We start from the raw sequence: 18,116 nt of genomic DNA, 5'->3' as shown, positions 1-18,116 counted from the left end.
TGGCTATTATCAACAAAACAAGTAATAACAAGTGTTGGAGAGGTTGTGGAGAAAATCATACACTGCTGGGGAGAATGTAAACTGGTATCACCACTATGGAAAGCAGTATGGAGGTTCCTCAAAAAATCAAGAATACAGTTACCATATGACCCAGCAATCCCTCTTCTGGATATCTACCTGAAATATTTGAAAACATTTATTCACAAATATATATGCACCCCTGGATGTTCACCGAAGCATTACTCACAGAGGCCAAGATATGGAAACAACCAAAGTATCCTTTGATAGATGTCTGGATAAAGAAGATGTGATACATATATACTATGGAATCCTACTCAGCCATAAGAAAAGATGAAATACTGCCATTTGTGGGATGGATGGACCTTGATGATATTATGCTAAGTAAAATAAGGCAGTCATAAAAAGCTAAGAACCATATGAGTTTGCTCATATGTGGGATATATGGTGGTTACCAGAGGGAAAGGGGTGGGAGGTAGTAAAGGGGACCAAATATATAGTGACAGAAGATGATTTGACTTTGGGCAGTGGGCACAAAATGCAATATATAGATTATGTATCATAGAAATGTACACTTAAAACCCATATAATCTTATTAACCAATGTCACCCTGATAAATTTAATAAAGAAAAAAAAGGAAAGTACTCTAATATTCTTTGTATTTCATTGATAGCAGTCAGAGATAACAGATAGCAAGCAGTCCAAGCTACCTTCAGAAAATTGATAAGTGTTAAAATGACTGAACGTATGTCTCTTTTTCTTGTTAACCACAGTTTAGTTCTGATATAAAATTTCCATTGATTTTAAACCTTATAATAATAAAAAACAAAATTTAGCTCCACAAATACTGTCCACTGTGTTATATTTTAGAGAACCATGTTCAAAGGTAATAGCCACCAAAAAGGAGGGAAGGTGAAGGCACACATTTTAAAGAAAACAAAGTTCAATAGAGACTTACACATTTTAAATGGTATTAGACAGACTTTCAAGTCACAAACAGATAGAATAACCAGATAGTCATGTGAGGAAAGCAAGTCATTCTGTTTTTCTTCTAAAGACAAGACTGACACTAGCACTATGAAATATAAGAATTAGTGCTCCCCTCAGAATTTAGCCAGGTGAGGCCTTAAACGATAAAATCCTTACATGAATCAGAACTTAAGAGTTCTCAAACTGCTATTTGTGTATGTCTATAAATTATAATAAATTAAAAATATATAATTAAGAAAACTTCCTTTCAGGCTGCTACCTTTTTTTAGGCTTGGCAATTTGTCCCAAGAGAACACAAAACCTGTAATGAATTTAAGTAATGATTTCTGATAATTCCACTTTTCACTAGTTATGGAAAATAGCTGTATGTATTCCAGGTACTTCTAAAGGAACATAGCACCTCTTGATAAAATAAGAGGAGAAATCTAGGTGTAGAGGCACACAAATGAAAGAAAGTCACTTACAAATATGCTTATGGCAGGAGGATAATAGTCTTTCCAAAGCAGCCGAATATGACAAAATGAAAAAAGGTGTGTTGTGTAGAAACCAGTAATTATAAATTCCATTTCAATGAAGGTATTTGGGGGGAAACAGCCAAAACATATTAATATGCTTCATTTTGTCCTTCATAAATAAAAATGTTTAGTGTCACTAAATGAAGACTATAAAACCGTGAAGTGATACAAACCTCAGTGAGGTGAAAACATCTTTTATGATAATGATTATCACAAAAGTTAAATATACAAAAAACTACTTTTCCTATAATTTAATCTTTATTTTGTAAAATAAATTCTAAAGGTACTGTCTCCAACAGTCTTCAAAAATTATATTTATAACATAAACCAGTACCTTGAAGAAAAATAAAATGAAAAATCTATTTCAACTATTCTCATCAGGTATTGAATCTTAAGTGACTGTGGAAATTCTTACACTCACATGAAATTTTCAGTACAACTACTGTATTTTGCTGTGTATAATGCCCACATTTTGCCCCAATTTTTGAGGGAAAATAAGGATGTGCATTCACATGAGTATAATGATTACATACCACGGGGCATAATCTTGTGTATAATGTGCACAAAAACCATGGGTGCGCATTATCATGGGAACACATTTGTTACCTAATGCTGGACATCACTGAGTAATACAGCCTAACTCAACAACATCAAAGTAAGTTTTCTTCACTTACCCTTGCATAGTGGAACTCAACTCCATAGAGTTCCAAAGTACGTGCTTTGTTCAGGTAATTAAATTCTGCTTCTGCAGGAGATAAGCCTCTGTAAAGACATCATTAGGTTAAAATTGTATCAATCACAAACATGTCCAAATTAGAAAAAGGCTATCTGGAAATTTTTCAGCATCCTAAATAAATATTTTATGAAATACCATGTATTACTACTCCTAATTATGTACAGTAACATCTAACATCTGGAGAGTACATTTTCAGTAACACAAATTATTACTTTGTACAATATCTTCTTATTTTAGAGACTATAAGAACGCCCCAAGTTTTAAAAGTCCATAGCTGGACCCTGGGGAAGATAATGGCTATGTAGGTGAGAGCTGAGCCCACTTGCTCATGCATCCAACTGGGACACTTAGTCAATCTTCCAAAAAAAAAAGTGAACAGCCAACAGAATCTCAGCCCATATGAAGTTTGGAAGCAAAAGCGTGCAGAGGACGCTTCAAAATGGGTAGTATGGAGGTTTTATAGGCCCACTGGAAGTTCCTGCAGCCTGGTGCCGAGGCTGAAGCTGCTGTGGGTACACTGGAAGACAGACCAGTCAGTGATAGCATCCTTGCAGCTCTTTCCTCTCCCAGAGTGGGGAAGTCCCAGACCTGTGCCAGGAGAGACCGAGATGCATAAAGTTGCTGGGGGCTAAGAAAAAAAGGCAGCAAGGGATACAAAGCTGGTGGAGTACCCAGGCTGAGCCTGAGGCTGCTGGCCGGGACACTGCCAGAAAATTTGGGGGATGCCAGTGACATCTGGAGCTGGGGGAGGCCGTGTGCCACAGCTGGCTGTGATCTAGGTAGACTCTGGACTTGCCAGAGGGTTAGACTGTGTGGAAAGCCAGGCAGAGGCACAGAGCAGCAGTGGTGCACAGAGACTTTTTTCAAAAAGGGAACTGAGGTGCTGAGTGCAGGGATGTTTGTCGCTCACGGGCAGTGGCCTGGCCAACAAAGAGGGAGGAGTGGGGACAGGATTTGCTCCCACTCAGTGCACCTCATGGACCAATCTCAAACGGGTGCAGAGCAATGTGGCTTATCGGCGCTGGTGGGGTGCCAATGTGTGGGGTGGAGAGGGCAGGCTGCACAGTACTCTGAGGGCAAGGGCTGGAAACTGGAAACCTGTGATTATTTTAGCCCAGATTCAGCCCCCATCCTTGCAGAACCACAGGAAACGAAACAAGGAAGTCCAGCCCCACTATGCCTGCAGGAACAAGGAAGATCTGCAAAACCAGCTGGGCAGAGTGGTGCTTTTGTTGTTGTTTCTTTTTCTCTAGAGTAAGAAAATAAGATCTGGAGCTGAGAGAAAACCAGAGGCAGATCCAGAAAGAGGTCAGAAGGTGAATACCAACAGCTGAGACAAATTTCACTTTGCTCTTCAGCAGAACCTGCATTTTTAAAAAAATTTCTCTTCTTCTTTCCATTTAGTTTTTTTGTTCGTTTTTACTGTTTTTTTAAAAAATCATTCTCCCTTTCATATTGCATTGTAATTTTTATTCTTTCACTTCACTCGTATTCGAAATAACTCACTACTCGTGGTCTTCTACTTTTTATTCTTTTTATTCAGATTATATATTTCTTATTATACCATTGTTATTCAATTCCCACATAGCACCCTTCTCTGCACTTAATCCATTTCATCAGCTTCCTGAGCTTTATCAATGTTTTGTAAACTTTATTTTCTCTTGCGCTATGCCAAGTTTCTATCCCTTACTCTATTTCTTCTCCGTCTAACCTTGCGTAAGTGCTCTTCTTCCTTAAGTCAGCTCACATTCATCTTCCCCTCTCAGAAGAGTCTTATTTCTTTCCCATCTTTTATAAAAAGTGGCTATTTGGGTGAAATACCACAGTTTTTGCTGTATGTCTCCAAAGGAACTCCTATTTGTTCACTATTTCTTTGTACTTTAAATCCCACAGAATACTCTTCCTTTGTCTTACCACATTTCGCCTTTCCTCTACCACTGAACAGTTGAGTAAGGAATTTTATTTCATTGTGTTCTCTTCCCTTTTTTTTAATCCCCTCTCTCAACCTCTCACTGTGTTCTCTCTTTCCTCCTTTTTTGCCTCTCTCAAAAGTAGGGGCTTAACTCCTTACTCATATTAGTTGGCTACCCCCATCCTCTCAAAATCATTTTTTTTACTGTAGACATCTTATATTCACTTTTCGCTTTTCTACAATATGCTTATTCTCGTTCCACCTTTATTAAACTTCATTCAGTTGTCTTGGCTATCAACCCTGCTGTGGTTTTTCTGCAACTTTGATCTCGTTGGTCTAGTAACTTTTCAATTTTACTTCAAACCTCACAGTATACTATTCTCTTTTATTACCCCAATATTCCCACTGCCCTTTTGTGTTTTACTTTTGCTTTAAATTTTGATCTCTCCCTTCCTTCACCTCAGTTCCATCCCAAATCTTATCAATTCGCCCTCATACCACACAGTAATATTTCCTCCTTTTTTAGTCATCTCATATTTCCTTTGACATATTTATAATATCCACAATCTCTCTTCAACTTTATTAATCTTAGTGCAACTGTGGATGAGATTGCTGATGTGGGAGTGGGGTTCTTTTTGCTGGCATAGGATTGGTTGTCTGGGAACACTGCTTTGTTAAACAACACTTGTATAACAGCATACAAGACAAAGTGGGAGCTGCAACTTCCAATTAGACCCCTGGAAGGGAGAACATACCAACAAAGTCACCAACAAGTAAAGCCCAAGTACAGCAAGAGAGCCAACACAAATGGAAGAAAAAGCAACCCTATAGCATTCAGACAAGGAGATCAAAGAGCCCAGACCACGGAGTCCCACAGAAGTTGATCCCATGAAAACAGATAGGAAAAGCAGAGGACACTGAGACACAGAAACAAACAGTCACCTAAAATGCGGAGACAAAGGGAGAACGCCCAAACGAAAGGAATGGAAGAATCCTCAGTAAAAGAGCTAAATGAAATTGAGGCATCCAATCTATCAGATACAGAATTCAAAAAACTAGTTATAAGGACGCTCAAGGAACTCAGTAACAACTACAAAGAACTGACTAGGAACTACAACAGAATGAAAAAGGAAATAGAAACCATAAACAAGAACCATGAAGAAATGAAGAATACAATATCTGAAATAAAAAATACACCAGAAAGAATTACAAGCAAGCTGGATGAGGCAGAGGGCGGAATCAGTGAGCTGGAAGACAAGGTAGAAAGAAACATCCAGGCAGAGGAGAAGCACGAAAAATGACTCAAAAAATATAAAGACAGCTTAAGGGAACTGCAGGACAACATGAAATGCAACAACACTGGAATCACTGGAACACCAGAAGGAGAAGAAAAGGAGCAAGGGATTGACAACCTGTTTGAAAAAATGATGACAGAAAACCTCTCTAACTCAAACAGGGGAAAAGCCATGCAAATTCAGGAAGCACAGAGGATCCCAATCAAGATGAACCCAAAGAGGCCTACTCCAAGACACATTATTGTTAAAAAGTCAAATTTTAAAGACAAAGAGAGAATCTTAAATACCAAAGGAGAAACAGACAGTAACATACAATGGAGCTCTGAAAAAACTAGCAGCTGATTTCTCAGCAGAAACACTACAAGCCAGAAGGGAATGGAAAGAATTATTCCAAGTAATAAAAAGCAAAGGCCTGCAACCAATACTCTCTACCCAGCAAGGCTCTTGATTAAAATGGAAGGCAATATAAGGAGTTTACCAGACAAAAGAAGGCTAAAAGAATACACTTCCATCAAACAAGCACTACAAGACATGGTAAAGCGACTGTTTTAATGAGAGGAAGAAAAAGAGTGAGAGAGAGAGGAACACAAGTATAAAGGTGAAAAATGAGTAAGTACCTACCAATAATAACCCTAAACGTAAATGGATTAAATGCTCAAATCAAAACACAAAGAGTAACTGAACTGATAAGAAAACAAGATAGGCACATATACTGCCTTCAAGAGACCCACCTTGGAACAAAAGACCTATACAGAATGAAAGTGAAGGGTTGGAAAAAAATGTTCCCAAGCAAATGGATATGAAAAAAGAGCTGGGATAGTAATACTTAAATGAGACAAAACAGACTTCAAAACAAAGGCCATAGAAAGAGACCCAGAAGGACACTTCATAATACTCAAAGGAAGAATCCACCAAGAAGACATAAACATTATAAATATACACGCATCCAACACAGGAGAACCCAATTATATAAGGAAAGTCTTGGAGTACTTCAAAAATGAAATAGACAGCAACACATTTATACTAGGGGATTTTAACACTTCACTGCCAACAATGGATAGATCTTCTAAAGAAAATATCAGCAAGGATACTGTGGCACTGAAAAATGCCCTAGAAAAAAATGGACTTAACTGACATATATATTTTATCCCAAAGAAACAAAATGTACATTCTTTTCAAATGCACATGGAACATTTTCAAAGATAGACTACATGATAGGACACAAAAGCCTCAACAAATTCAAGAGAGTTAAATTATATCAAGCATTTTTCTCAGACCATAAGGGCTGAAATTAGAAACCAATCCCAAGGAAAAAATTAAAAAACATTCAAATTAAAGAAGATGGAATACCATCCTATCAAAGAATGAATGGGTTAATAAAGAAATCAAGGAAGAAATCAAGAAGTTTCTGGAAACAAATGAAAATGAACACACAGCAGTCTAAAACCTATGGGACACAGCAAAGGCAGCCCAGAGAGCAAAGTTCATAGCAATACAGGCATACCTAAAAAAGATAGAAACATTTCAAATAAACAGCCTAACCCTACAGCTTGAAGAACTGGAGAAAAAACAAACAAAGCGGAGAGAGAGTAGAAGGAAGGAAATAATCAAGGTTAGAGCATTACTGAATGACAGAGACAAAAAAAACAATTCAAAGGATCAACCAATCCAGGACCTGGTTCTCTGAAAAGATAAACAAAATGGACAAGCCCTTAAGAAGATTCCTCAAGGAAAAAAGGGAGAGAACCCAAATAAATAATACCAGAAATGAAAGAGGAGAAATAACAACTGATATCACGGAAATACAAAGGACTGTAAGAAATTACTATGAAGAATTATATGCCAAGAAATTTGAAAACCTGGATGAAATGACAAATTTCTAGAAAAACATAACCTTCCAACACTGAATGGAGAAGCAGCAGAGAGCCTGAACAGACTGATAACAGCTGGGAAAATTGAAGAAGTCATCAAGAAACTCCTAGCACACACAAGGCCTGGACTGGATGGTTTCACAGGAGAATTTTATAAAACATTTCAGGAGGAGCTAATGCTTGTCCTTCTTAGACTATTCCAAAAAATCCAAGAAGAGGGAAAACTTCTAAATTCTTTTTATGAGGCCAGCATCATCCTAATCTCAAAACCAGATAAAGACACAAGAAAGAAAGAAAACTACAGGCCAATATCACTGATGAACACAGATGCTAAAATCCTCAACAAAATATTGGCAAACCACATCCAGCAACACATTAAAAAGATTATCCACCATGACCAGGTGGGATTCATCCCAGGGATGTAAGGATGGTTCAATATTTGGAAATCAAAACACATAATACCTCACATAAACAGAAGGAAAGACAAAAATCACATGATTATATCAATAGATGCAGAAAAAGCATTTGACAAGGTACAGCATCCATTTAAGATAAAAACACTCAGCAAAGTGGGAATGTAGAGGGAGTACACCTCAAAATACTAAAGGCCGTATGTGAGACAGATAGAGCAACAACACAGTCAACTGGCAAAAACTAAAAGCTTTCCCACTAAGACCAAGAACAATATTAAGGTATCTGCTTTCACCATTTCTCTTCAACACAATATTGGAAAGTCTAGCCACAGGGATTAGACAAGAAAAAGAAATAAAAAGCATCCAAATTCAAAAGGAGGAAGTCAAACCGTCATCACAGACTCTACCAAAAGTCTCTTCAACCTAATAAATGAATGTCACAAAACAGCAGGATACAAAGTAAATATTCAGAAATCAAAGGCATTTTTGTACATTAACAATGAAATATCAGAAACAAAAATCAGAGAAAAAAATTCCATTTCCTATAGCAACAAGAAAAATAAAGTACCTAGGAACAAACTTAACCAAGGAGGCAAAAGACCTATACTCAGAAAACTACACAACACTGAAGAAAGAAATTAAGGAAGACACAAATAAATGGAAGCACATACCATGTTCATGGATTGGAAGAATTAATATCATCAAAATGTCCATATAACCCAAAGCAATCTATAGATTAATCGCAATCCCTATTAAAATACCAATGACATATTTCACAGTATATAACAAACATTTCAAAATTTTATATGGAACCACAAATGACCGCAAATAGCCTCAGCAATTTTGAGAAAGAAGAAAAAAGTAGGAGGGATCACAATACCTGATATCAAACTCTATAACAAGGCCACTGCAATCAAAACACTGTGGTACTGGCATAAGAAACAGATACATAGATCAATGGAGCAGAATAGAGAGCCCAGGAATAAACCCATGTCTCTATGGTCTATTAATATTCAACAAAGCGGGCAGAAGCATAAAATGGAGTAAAAATAGTCTCTTCAATAAATGACGTTGGGAGATCTGGCAAGGTATATGCACAAAAATGAAACTCAACCAACTTACACCATACACAAAAATAAACTCAAGATGGATAAAAGACCATAATATAAGTTGGGACACCGTAAAAGTCCTAGAGGAAAACATAGGCAGGGAAATTTCAAATATTCCATGGAGCAATATTTTCACCACTATGTCCCCTAGAGCAAGGGACATAAAGGAAAGAATAAACAAATAAACATCAAATTAAAAAGTTTCTGCATGGCTAAAGAAAACATCAGCAAAATGATAAGGGAAGCAACCATATGGGAAAATATATTTGCCAGTGATACCTTGGTCAAGGGTCTGATCTGCAAAATATATAAGGAACTCATGCTACTCCACAAAAGGAAGACAAACAATCCAATTAAAAAATGGGCAAAGGACCTGAACAGACACTTCTCCAAGGAAGACATACAGAGAGCCCAGAGACACATGAAAGGATGCTCAGCATCACTAGCCATCAGAGATACAAATCAAACCTAAAATGATACACCACTTCACACCAGTCAGAAAAGCAATCATAAACAAATCAACAAACAAGTGCTGGTGAGGTTGTGGAGAAAATGGAACCCTAGTACACTGCTGGTGGAAATGCAGACTGGTGCAGCCACTGTAGAAAACAGTATGGAATTTCCTCAAGAAACTAAAAATGGGACTGCCTTTTGACTTGTTAATTCCACTGCTGGAATTATACCTGAAATGCCAATTCTAAAGAACCTGTGCACCCCACTGTTCATAGCAGTGCTATTTACAATAGCCAAGTTCTGGAGACAGCCTAATTGCCCATCAGTAAATGAGTGCATCAAAAAACTGTGGTACATTTACACAATGAAATACTGTGCATCAGAAAGAAAGAAGGAACTTCTACCCTTTGAGATAGCATGGATGGAAATGGAGAGTAAAAGTGAAATAAGTGAAATAAGCCTGGCAGTGAAAGATAAATACCGTATTATCTCACCTATAAGTGGAACCTAATCAACAAAACAAATAAGCAAACAAACTATAAACAGAGACATGGAAATAAAGACCGAACTGACAGTAACCAGAGAAGAGTGGGGAGGGGAATAACAGGGCAAAGACGGGGAAGGGTTGTCAAGGATCATGTAAAAAGAACCCATGGACAAAGACACTGGTGGTAGGGGGTGGGGAGGATTGAATGTGGGAAGTGGGGGTGAGCATAGTGGGGAAAGAGTAATGGGAAGAAAATAGGGACAACTGTAATTTAACAATAAAAAATAAATGAACAAATAATAAGTCCACAGCTGTTCTTATGGCTGTTAGAAAGCCACTCATACTCAGTGTTTTTCAAAATTTTGTCTGTACACCATATCTGCATTTAATTCACACAGATTGCTTCTGAAACATGTGGATTCTGAGTCAATCTCCTGAGTCAATCTCCAAGCAGTGTTTCTCAGAGAATGCTGCACAGATAGGTATTGATTCATAACAATTACAGAAAATGAGAGTGTTAGAGTCTTTTATAGAACTTTGGCAGAGTAATTTTATGTCTGTTGAATCTAACAATAAAAAAAATGCAGTGTAATTTTTTATATCTTGTTTATTTCTCCATTTTACTTTTCTATTAATTCATTTTTATTATATTTTTTTAGAAGTACTGTTCCATGACAGATTAGGAATTTTGTCTTTCAGAAAAGATAGTTTCAGAAGTACTGTTCTACAGAGTCTGGTAATGGAATGAATGGGGTCTAAATTGCTTATATTTAAGAAATATCCTAGGTGATTCTTACAAACACAAGTTTTAGAACCATAAAACTATGCCAAGCCTTTAAAACTGATTTACTCCTACACTTTATACTGTTCTAACAATCTTAGTTTTCTGTTATTATGAGATTACAGCAGAGCAAAAGCAGCAAATTACAAAAGCAAAGGTACGAATCTTTCATTCACTAATGATACTAAAAAAAAAAGAAGCAAACAACTTGCCAATGCATGATCATTAATATGGGATTCCTCAAAAAAAAAAAAAAAAAAAAAAGAAAGAAAGAAAAAAAGAAAAAGAGGCACATATACTTTAGCTTTCCATAAAATTCAATTAAGTTAAATATCTACTTTCCCCACCCCATTCCCAGTTAAACTACATAAGTCTATTTTTTTCTTTCTCTTAAGATTTGAGGAATTATTACTTTAAACTGAACATAACTATATAATCAATATCTTGTCAAATGTATAATCCTTTTCCTTGCAGAAGAGACTTTTCATTATTAGTAAATTTTTCATAAGTCGTGTTTATCTTCAAACCCTTGATTCAGATATCATAAATGGTATTTACTTTTAGGCCAAAATGGCTCCCTCACCACCTTAGGCCAGCCTTAAAATTCTCATTCATTATTCTTATTTTAGGTCAAGGGTCACAAACTTTTACTGGAAAGAGCTGGACAGTAAACACTTTAAGCTTTCAGGCCATATTGCCTCCGTTGCCCTAGTCAACTCTTATGTGAAAGCAACCACAGACAAATGAGGGAATCTGTGCTCCAGTTAAGTGTTCATTTATGGACACAGAAATTGGAATTTCTCAAAACTTCATGTGCCACAAAATGTTACTCTTTATTTTTTTTCTAACTATTTAAACCATACAAACCACAGAAAAACAGGCAATGGCTATAGTTTGCTAACCTATTTTCGATAAATGGGCCATTACCAAATGAGTAAATTTCTTTAATAATAAGAGCTAATAGTTCTTCAGTGCTTATCACGTGCTAGGCACTGTCCTGAATATTTTATATGTCAACTTCATCCTTACAATAACTCCAGAGGTAGGTAACTTTTATTATTCCCAATTCACATATAAGGAATCAGAGCAGCAGAGACATAGATCAATCTGGCCACAGTAATAAGATAGTAAGTAGCCTTACCAGAATTTTAATCCAGGCAGTCTGGCTCAAGTTCATACACTTAGTCAATATGCAACTGAGTTCCTATGTGAGTATTTAGAATGATATGCTGAAGCAAAACTAAACTCTGACCCAACAAACAATATTACCTTCTATTCAAAACAAAAGATGTCTTCTTGAAAAAAAAATTATGTAACTGAAAATTAGACTCACAAAATATCAGAGCTGAATATTGTAGCGAGTGAAAAATTGCACTATCTTTAAAGGACTATTTTTTATTAATTTAGTAGTACATAAAATTCCTTTTCTCCTCTTGGCTCATCATTAAACAAAAATGATTTATTTCACGCAGATAAAAACTGAGAAAAAACTGCTAAATAGATTGTAACATATTAATAGTTTAAAATTCCTGATAACTTTGTATAATAAAAAAACTTTAAATATACATTCCTGGCAACTTTATATTTAAAAAACCCTTTACACATACACATGAGGGCATATATACACATACACACACTTTATATAGAATAAAAAACTTTTTAAGGGGCAAGCCAAGGAACACGAAAAGAGGACTCATGAGCAAGGACAATGGGCGGGGGGATTGAATGTGGGGCGGGGAATGGAGCAGGAAAGAGCAATGGGGAAAAAGGTGGTACAACCATAACTGAACAACAATAAAAAACAAAAAAAACTTTACATAATGAAACTGGCAACTATATACAATAGCAAATAAGTTTCTGTTACGTATAGCTTTATAGTTCTTGGTAGAAATGAAAACAAGTCTCACATGAAATAAATGACTTTTATATAGACCACCTACATTTCTTTATATCAATCATATCATACTATTTTACATAATAGTGAGTGTTCTACATTAAATAAATATAACAATCACATTAGCAATAATTTAAGACATTTCTCTGGAACAGGTACCATTAAGAAGTTTATCAAATAAGACGAAAAATTAAATCCTTACGTATGTTGCTGATGTAATTTTGCAATTTCTTTTTCAAAATCTTGAGGTTGATTAGGAATGAAAGAATAATCTGAGAGGTAGCCTGGCAAATTTTCTGACAGATTGTAGTCTCCAAGTTCAGCTAACAAATGGAAGAAAAATATCCACTGTAATAAATACATTTTTAAATTTTTATAGCCAAATCAGCAATGTCATGAATTTCATTGTATTTCTGCTGTTACCATTTAAACAAGTTATAATAATGCATATAACATTCTTTTATATCTCAAACAACTTTAGATTTTTTTTTTCTGGAATCAAAGTAATTGCTAACTAATTGGATGCCTCATTACATTTCCTCTGCAGCAACTTTTTTCTGTATAGTAATTTTAGGACTTACTTATTAAAGGCAATGCATTATCAACAGAGATAATGCAATTATACATGTTATTTGCCTCAAAAGTTGGCTGATACTGCCCTGACCAATGTGGCTCAGTTGGTTGGGCATCATTCCACAAAGCTAAAGTTTGCTGGTTCGATTCCTGGGGTCAGGGCACATGCCTAGGGTGTGGGTTCGGTTCCTTGTCGGGACATGTACGAGAGGTAATTGACTGATGTTTCTCTCTCACATCCATGTTTCTCTCCCTCTCTCCCTCCCTTCCAATCTCTCTAAAAATAAATAAATAAAATCTTTAACAACAACAACAACAAAAAAGTGGGCTGATACTTACACTGAACAGCAAATGAAGCCAAAAGGGCAGCAGTATTATAAGGACAGGGCAATCTAACAAAACAAAACAGAAAATACATACCCCAAATTTAAACACAATAATTTCAAAAGCACTATAATTTATATTATACTATTCACAGTTGAAATTCCATGACTTATATTTTAACTATTAAGTTATAAATTTATTTGATGAAAGGAATTCATTTCATATGCAACCATTTTTCAATATTTTTTAAAAAATCATGAATTACTTAAATAATACAGAATTAAGAGTATTTTTAAACCCCATTACTAAGAATTTAAAATAGCCCACCTTCCAGTAAGAATATCTTGTTTAATTTGCAAAAAATACTGGTACCTTAAAAAAGAAAAGATAGTTAGCATTTACTATAACATTTAGAGATTAAAACTGTATACTTACATTAACAAATAGAATAGAAATATTTAAGTATTTGCTCCTATAATATACATATTATAACATGAAAAGATTTTAAAATAAACTTCCATAAATTCATGAATCCAAGTTTTAAAATTCTTTGATAAATGAAATTTTGTACTGCAAATATCTTGTTTCCACTATATTCATTACAAAACTCCTAAAACTTCTTAGGCGTTACACAATGGAGGGAAATGATTAGAGAGAAATACTCTAAGGATTGGTGTATACAGAAAATAACAGGCCGGAGAAGCACAGCAAAGAGACACAGGAGACCTGACAGCAATGCACTACAGACCAGCTGAAGAATATTATTTCTGCTGAGATAAGAAGTCAACTGCAAAGACAGGCCTACATGTTGATTATCTTATTAGGCAGCAAGAAGCTACTAATTGTAGGAAAAAACCTTTCCATTTTAATTTAAGAAAGCTCTCTTTGGTAAGAAAAAACAAACATGTAAGTTCCTTTCCTTAGTATTACTCCACTATTATTAGAACTGCGAAGCACCCAATTTCCTTTAAAACCAACAAAAATAAGAGTATCCTATAAAAGAATACTGAGGTTGCTTACAAAATGGCATTGCCCTGTCCCTTGCTAGTGGGTGAAATCATTCCCTCATAGATGTATCCATGCTAGGGCAAAACCACCTGCACTGTATAATGTTGACAGAAGACCAAAATTTGTGGCTTTACATGTTTAAATAGGGAATTTACAGACTTTTATTTCACCCCACTAAAAAAAGTATACATATTTCCAAGAGTCAAAACTCATTAAAAATTTTAGTTGTTTTGTTGATTAAAGTCATTCAAGAGCTCCATGACAATTCAAATTACCAAAGAAGGTAATTAAGGTTTTCAGGGAAGCAGATATAAATTAGAAATATTTTTTTAAGAAAGTTGATACAAATATCCTGACATCATATATTTAAATAAAATCCCTGAGGCTTAATATGTAATATTATAAATATTATTAGTCAATCTACACCAACTTATTTCTATCCAGCCTACTTAGTTTTAAAATTAAAAGTTAAAGGTTCCTGGTAGAAAACAATTTTATAGTTGGGATTGAAAGGTCATGTATATTCTTGACATAATATTGTAAATGCTACACAAATAATACCTATGCATGCTGAATTTTATTTACATACTAATCATTAAGGACTGACAGAGTGGAAACCAGAATAAACTAAACCTAAGCTATTAGTCCAAAACTAAGCCAGCCTGTGATCTTTGGCAAATTACTTTAAATTTGGCTGAGCCTTAGTTTCTGTATTTATAAAACAAAGTAGCAATACTTGCTTAGTATATTTATCCCAGGGGCCCTAAACAGAGATAAAAGCCTAATTTTTAAAGACAAGACCTTTAAAATAGGTTAATAAGGACTGAGGTAAATATTTTTTTTTAAGATGTAAAAATAACATAACTTTTCTAATCCAGGCAATAACTAATACCATAAACTAAACACCTATCATGCACTAAAAAGATATGAAAATAATATCATTTGTATTCTCATGACTCCTAAGAAAACTCCAATTCCAGAGATGCCAGCAATATTATATGATGTTTACTTGTTTATTTTTTAAAAGATATTATAAAAATTTTCTGGGGGGCACACGGGGAGGGAGAAAGACAAGGAGAGAAGTATCGATGTGCAAGAGAAACACTGATTGGTTGCCTCTCACATGCCCCCACCTGGGGCTCCAGCCCGCAACCCAGGCATGTGCCCTGACTGGGGAATTGCACTGGCACAGGGCAGTGCTCAATCTTCTGAGCCACACCAGCCAGGGTACTAAATGACATTTAATCTGGAATCTCTGTAAATCCATTCTTTTTTATCACTAACCTAAAATGGAATCTCAAGGTAAGGATGTATAGTAGGTTTCCTGTTTTGTGGGGTTTATATTAGTCTTCCCATTTAGCAACTGTGGCTAAGGGTGTCTTACTTACTTACTAATCAGGGCCATCGCATTGAAGTTATCTAATAAGCACTAACATTTTGAAGGAGTACTTCTTAAACCTAGTGGCATATTAGAACCACTGGGAAGCTTCTAAAGCCTATGCAGAGGTCTCATCTGAGGTCTATTAAATCAGAGTATCTAGGGGTGTGGTCAAGGCAAAAGATACTTTAAGTGATTCTGATTTGTAATCAGTAGAGAATCACTGATGTACAGTATACACTATGGTAATAAAATTAAACTAGCCACTTATCCACTTTACCAAATAGTACCAGTTACAAGATTAAAAATCCATTATAAAGGATTTTAAAATAATGCATCATTTCTGGTGGAAACAAAGATAATTTTCTAGATTGACAGACTGAGCATAAATTAATTCCTCAATTACTATCAAACTTGATTTTACTTTCTTCTGCTTCCAGAAAACATTTTGACTTAATTATCAGTAACACACATTTATGCCTTGACTATGTTTTCATAAATATAGGGTATAAAAAAATCAACACATTCAAGTTCCATTAAGAAATTCAAAGACAGTTTTTTTAGTGAAGTAAATTATGAATATATCTATAATTGACAATATTTTAATTGCTTATGCTAACAAACTTTTCATGAACATTAAACACATGAGAAATCCAATTGAAATTTACTGATCTCTTAATTACAAATATTGATTATACATTTAAATATCTGATTACTAAAACATTTTATAGAATACTTTGCTACTTGATTTCAATTTATATGTACCAGGAAATAATAAAATGCATTTAAAAATGTTTTATAATTCAAAATTTTCATTAATTCAGACTAGTTTCCTTTAAGTTCATCCAAAACTAGGTTTGTTTGTTTTTTTAAAATCCTTATCCAAGGACATTTTTTCATTGCTTTGAGAGAGGAAGAGAGAGAGACAGAAACATTGATGTGAAAGAGAAACATCAACTGGTTGCCTCCTGTACGTGTCTGGAACGGGAAATCGAACCCAAAACCCAGGTATGTGCCTTGACTGGGAACTGAACCCTCTGGGGTAGCTCAGGAAATGGCCCCTCCACAACCTCAGCGAACAGGTGGCTGCCTGGTTAGCAGCCATAAGGACACAGAAAAACAGTCTGTATTTGTAGTCTCAGCTTCTCAAAGCCCCTGTGTTTATCACAACCATGTAGTATTTTCACATGCTACTACAGCTCTTTCCCTGCTGCCACTACTTCCTCCCTAACCCAATAAGTAGCACCAAGGCTAGAAGGTGGGCATGGTCTCTCTTGCCTGACCCACTGCCATCTGTGTACTCCCCTATAATGTGAGCAATAAATGACACATCCACAGCATTTCCATATCTGCTGATCCTCCAGGTGGTTTTTTCAGAGTATCATGAACACAAGTACTGGTCTGCATTCCTGCATTAACAAACCCACAATCTTTCAGTAATGGGACAGCGCTCCAACCAACTGAGCCACACTGACCAGGGCCAGAAAGGTTTTACTAAACTAAAACTTGTTATTTTAATTAACAACAAAACCTGACTAAGAGCTACAGTATTAAACTAAAAGGTATTCATATAACACAATTTTGCTTTTCAAGATAAATTAACTTGGATATTATTTGTTTCAAATGTTAGGACTGCCTAATTCAGGGTCTATATATTCTTGAATTGTCCTGTTATAGAAAAAGGTAACACTCCCTCCCCCAGCAAACACACACAAAAGGACTCTAAAGGATATCAATCTAATTTTTCTTACTTGGTCTACTGAAAACCCTACTTCACAAATATCTGGGGATTGGAAGGTACAGAGAAATATCTTTAATTTATTCTTCTGTTTTCTACTTCACCATACTATTCTAAAGGACAACCAATACATTAACACCTAATAGCCTATCTAGAGGTAGCTTTAGGTACAGATTTTAAATTTGGCACCTATCTTTTAGAGTAATTCTGAATATAGTCACTGACTTACATTTCTTATATCTGATACTTTTATGGAAGGTATAATATGCTAATATTCATTCTGTCTGTCTTATTTTGTTAATGAATTACTAATTATGTCTTTCAAGCAACACACATGGTTATCATTCGGGTTATTTTAATAACAACAGTTACCATACCAAATCACATACTGTGATTATTCCTACTACTTCTACTTTAAACAGTTCACTTGACCATCACACACTATCAAAATGCTCATCTGGGCCATTCTTTTACTTTCAATCTGCAGGTGGGAATTGGTTAATGCAGAGGGTCAACTTAAGTTATATGCAAGTTGACCCTCTGTTAAGTTTATATATATATATAAAGGTGGTCGATGCCCCTAACCTCCATGTTTTTCAAGAGTCAACCATATAAATATTA

At 35.4% G+C, this 18,116-nt stretch overlaps 1 protein-coding gene across 2 annotated transcripts in view; it reads right to left on the bottom strand.

Annotated features, from left to right (window-relative positions):
• Window positions 1-18,116, bottom strand: part of PTPN4 (protein tyrosine phosphatase non-receptor type 4) — a 258,211-nt gene that overhangs the window by 125,611 nt on the left and 114,484 nt on the right. For both annotated transcript variants that reach the window (XM_054575007.1, XM_054575008.1), the window contains 4 exons: window positions 13,699-13,743; window positions 13,387-13,439; window positions 12,677-12,797; window positions 2,198-2,285 (listed from right to left, as the gene is read on the bottom strand). In XM_054575007.1, coding sequence (XP_054430982.1) covers window positions 2,198-2,285; window positions 12,677-12,797; window positions 13,387-13,439; window positions 13,699-13,743 — 307 coding nt within the window. The remainder of the gene's footprint in view (window positions 1-2,197; window positions 2,286-12,676; window positions 12,798-13,386; window positions 13,440-13,698; window positions 13,744-18,116) is intronic.

Source organism: Pteronotus mesoamericanus, unplaced genomic scaffold, assembly GCF_021234165.1.
Source record: "Pteronotus mesoamericanus isolate MK-2021 breed Mesoamerican mustached bat unplaced genomic scaffold, CSHL_Meso_final contig_27, whole genome shotgun sequence".
NCBI lineage: Eukaryota > Metazoa > Chordata > Mammalia > Chiroptera > Mormoopidae > Pteronotus > Pteronotus mesoamericanus.
Note: the sequence above shows the minus strand (reverse complement) of the source record. Positions and strands in the feature narration are given on the sequence as shown.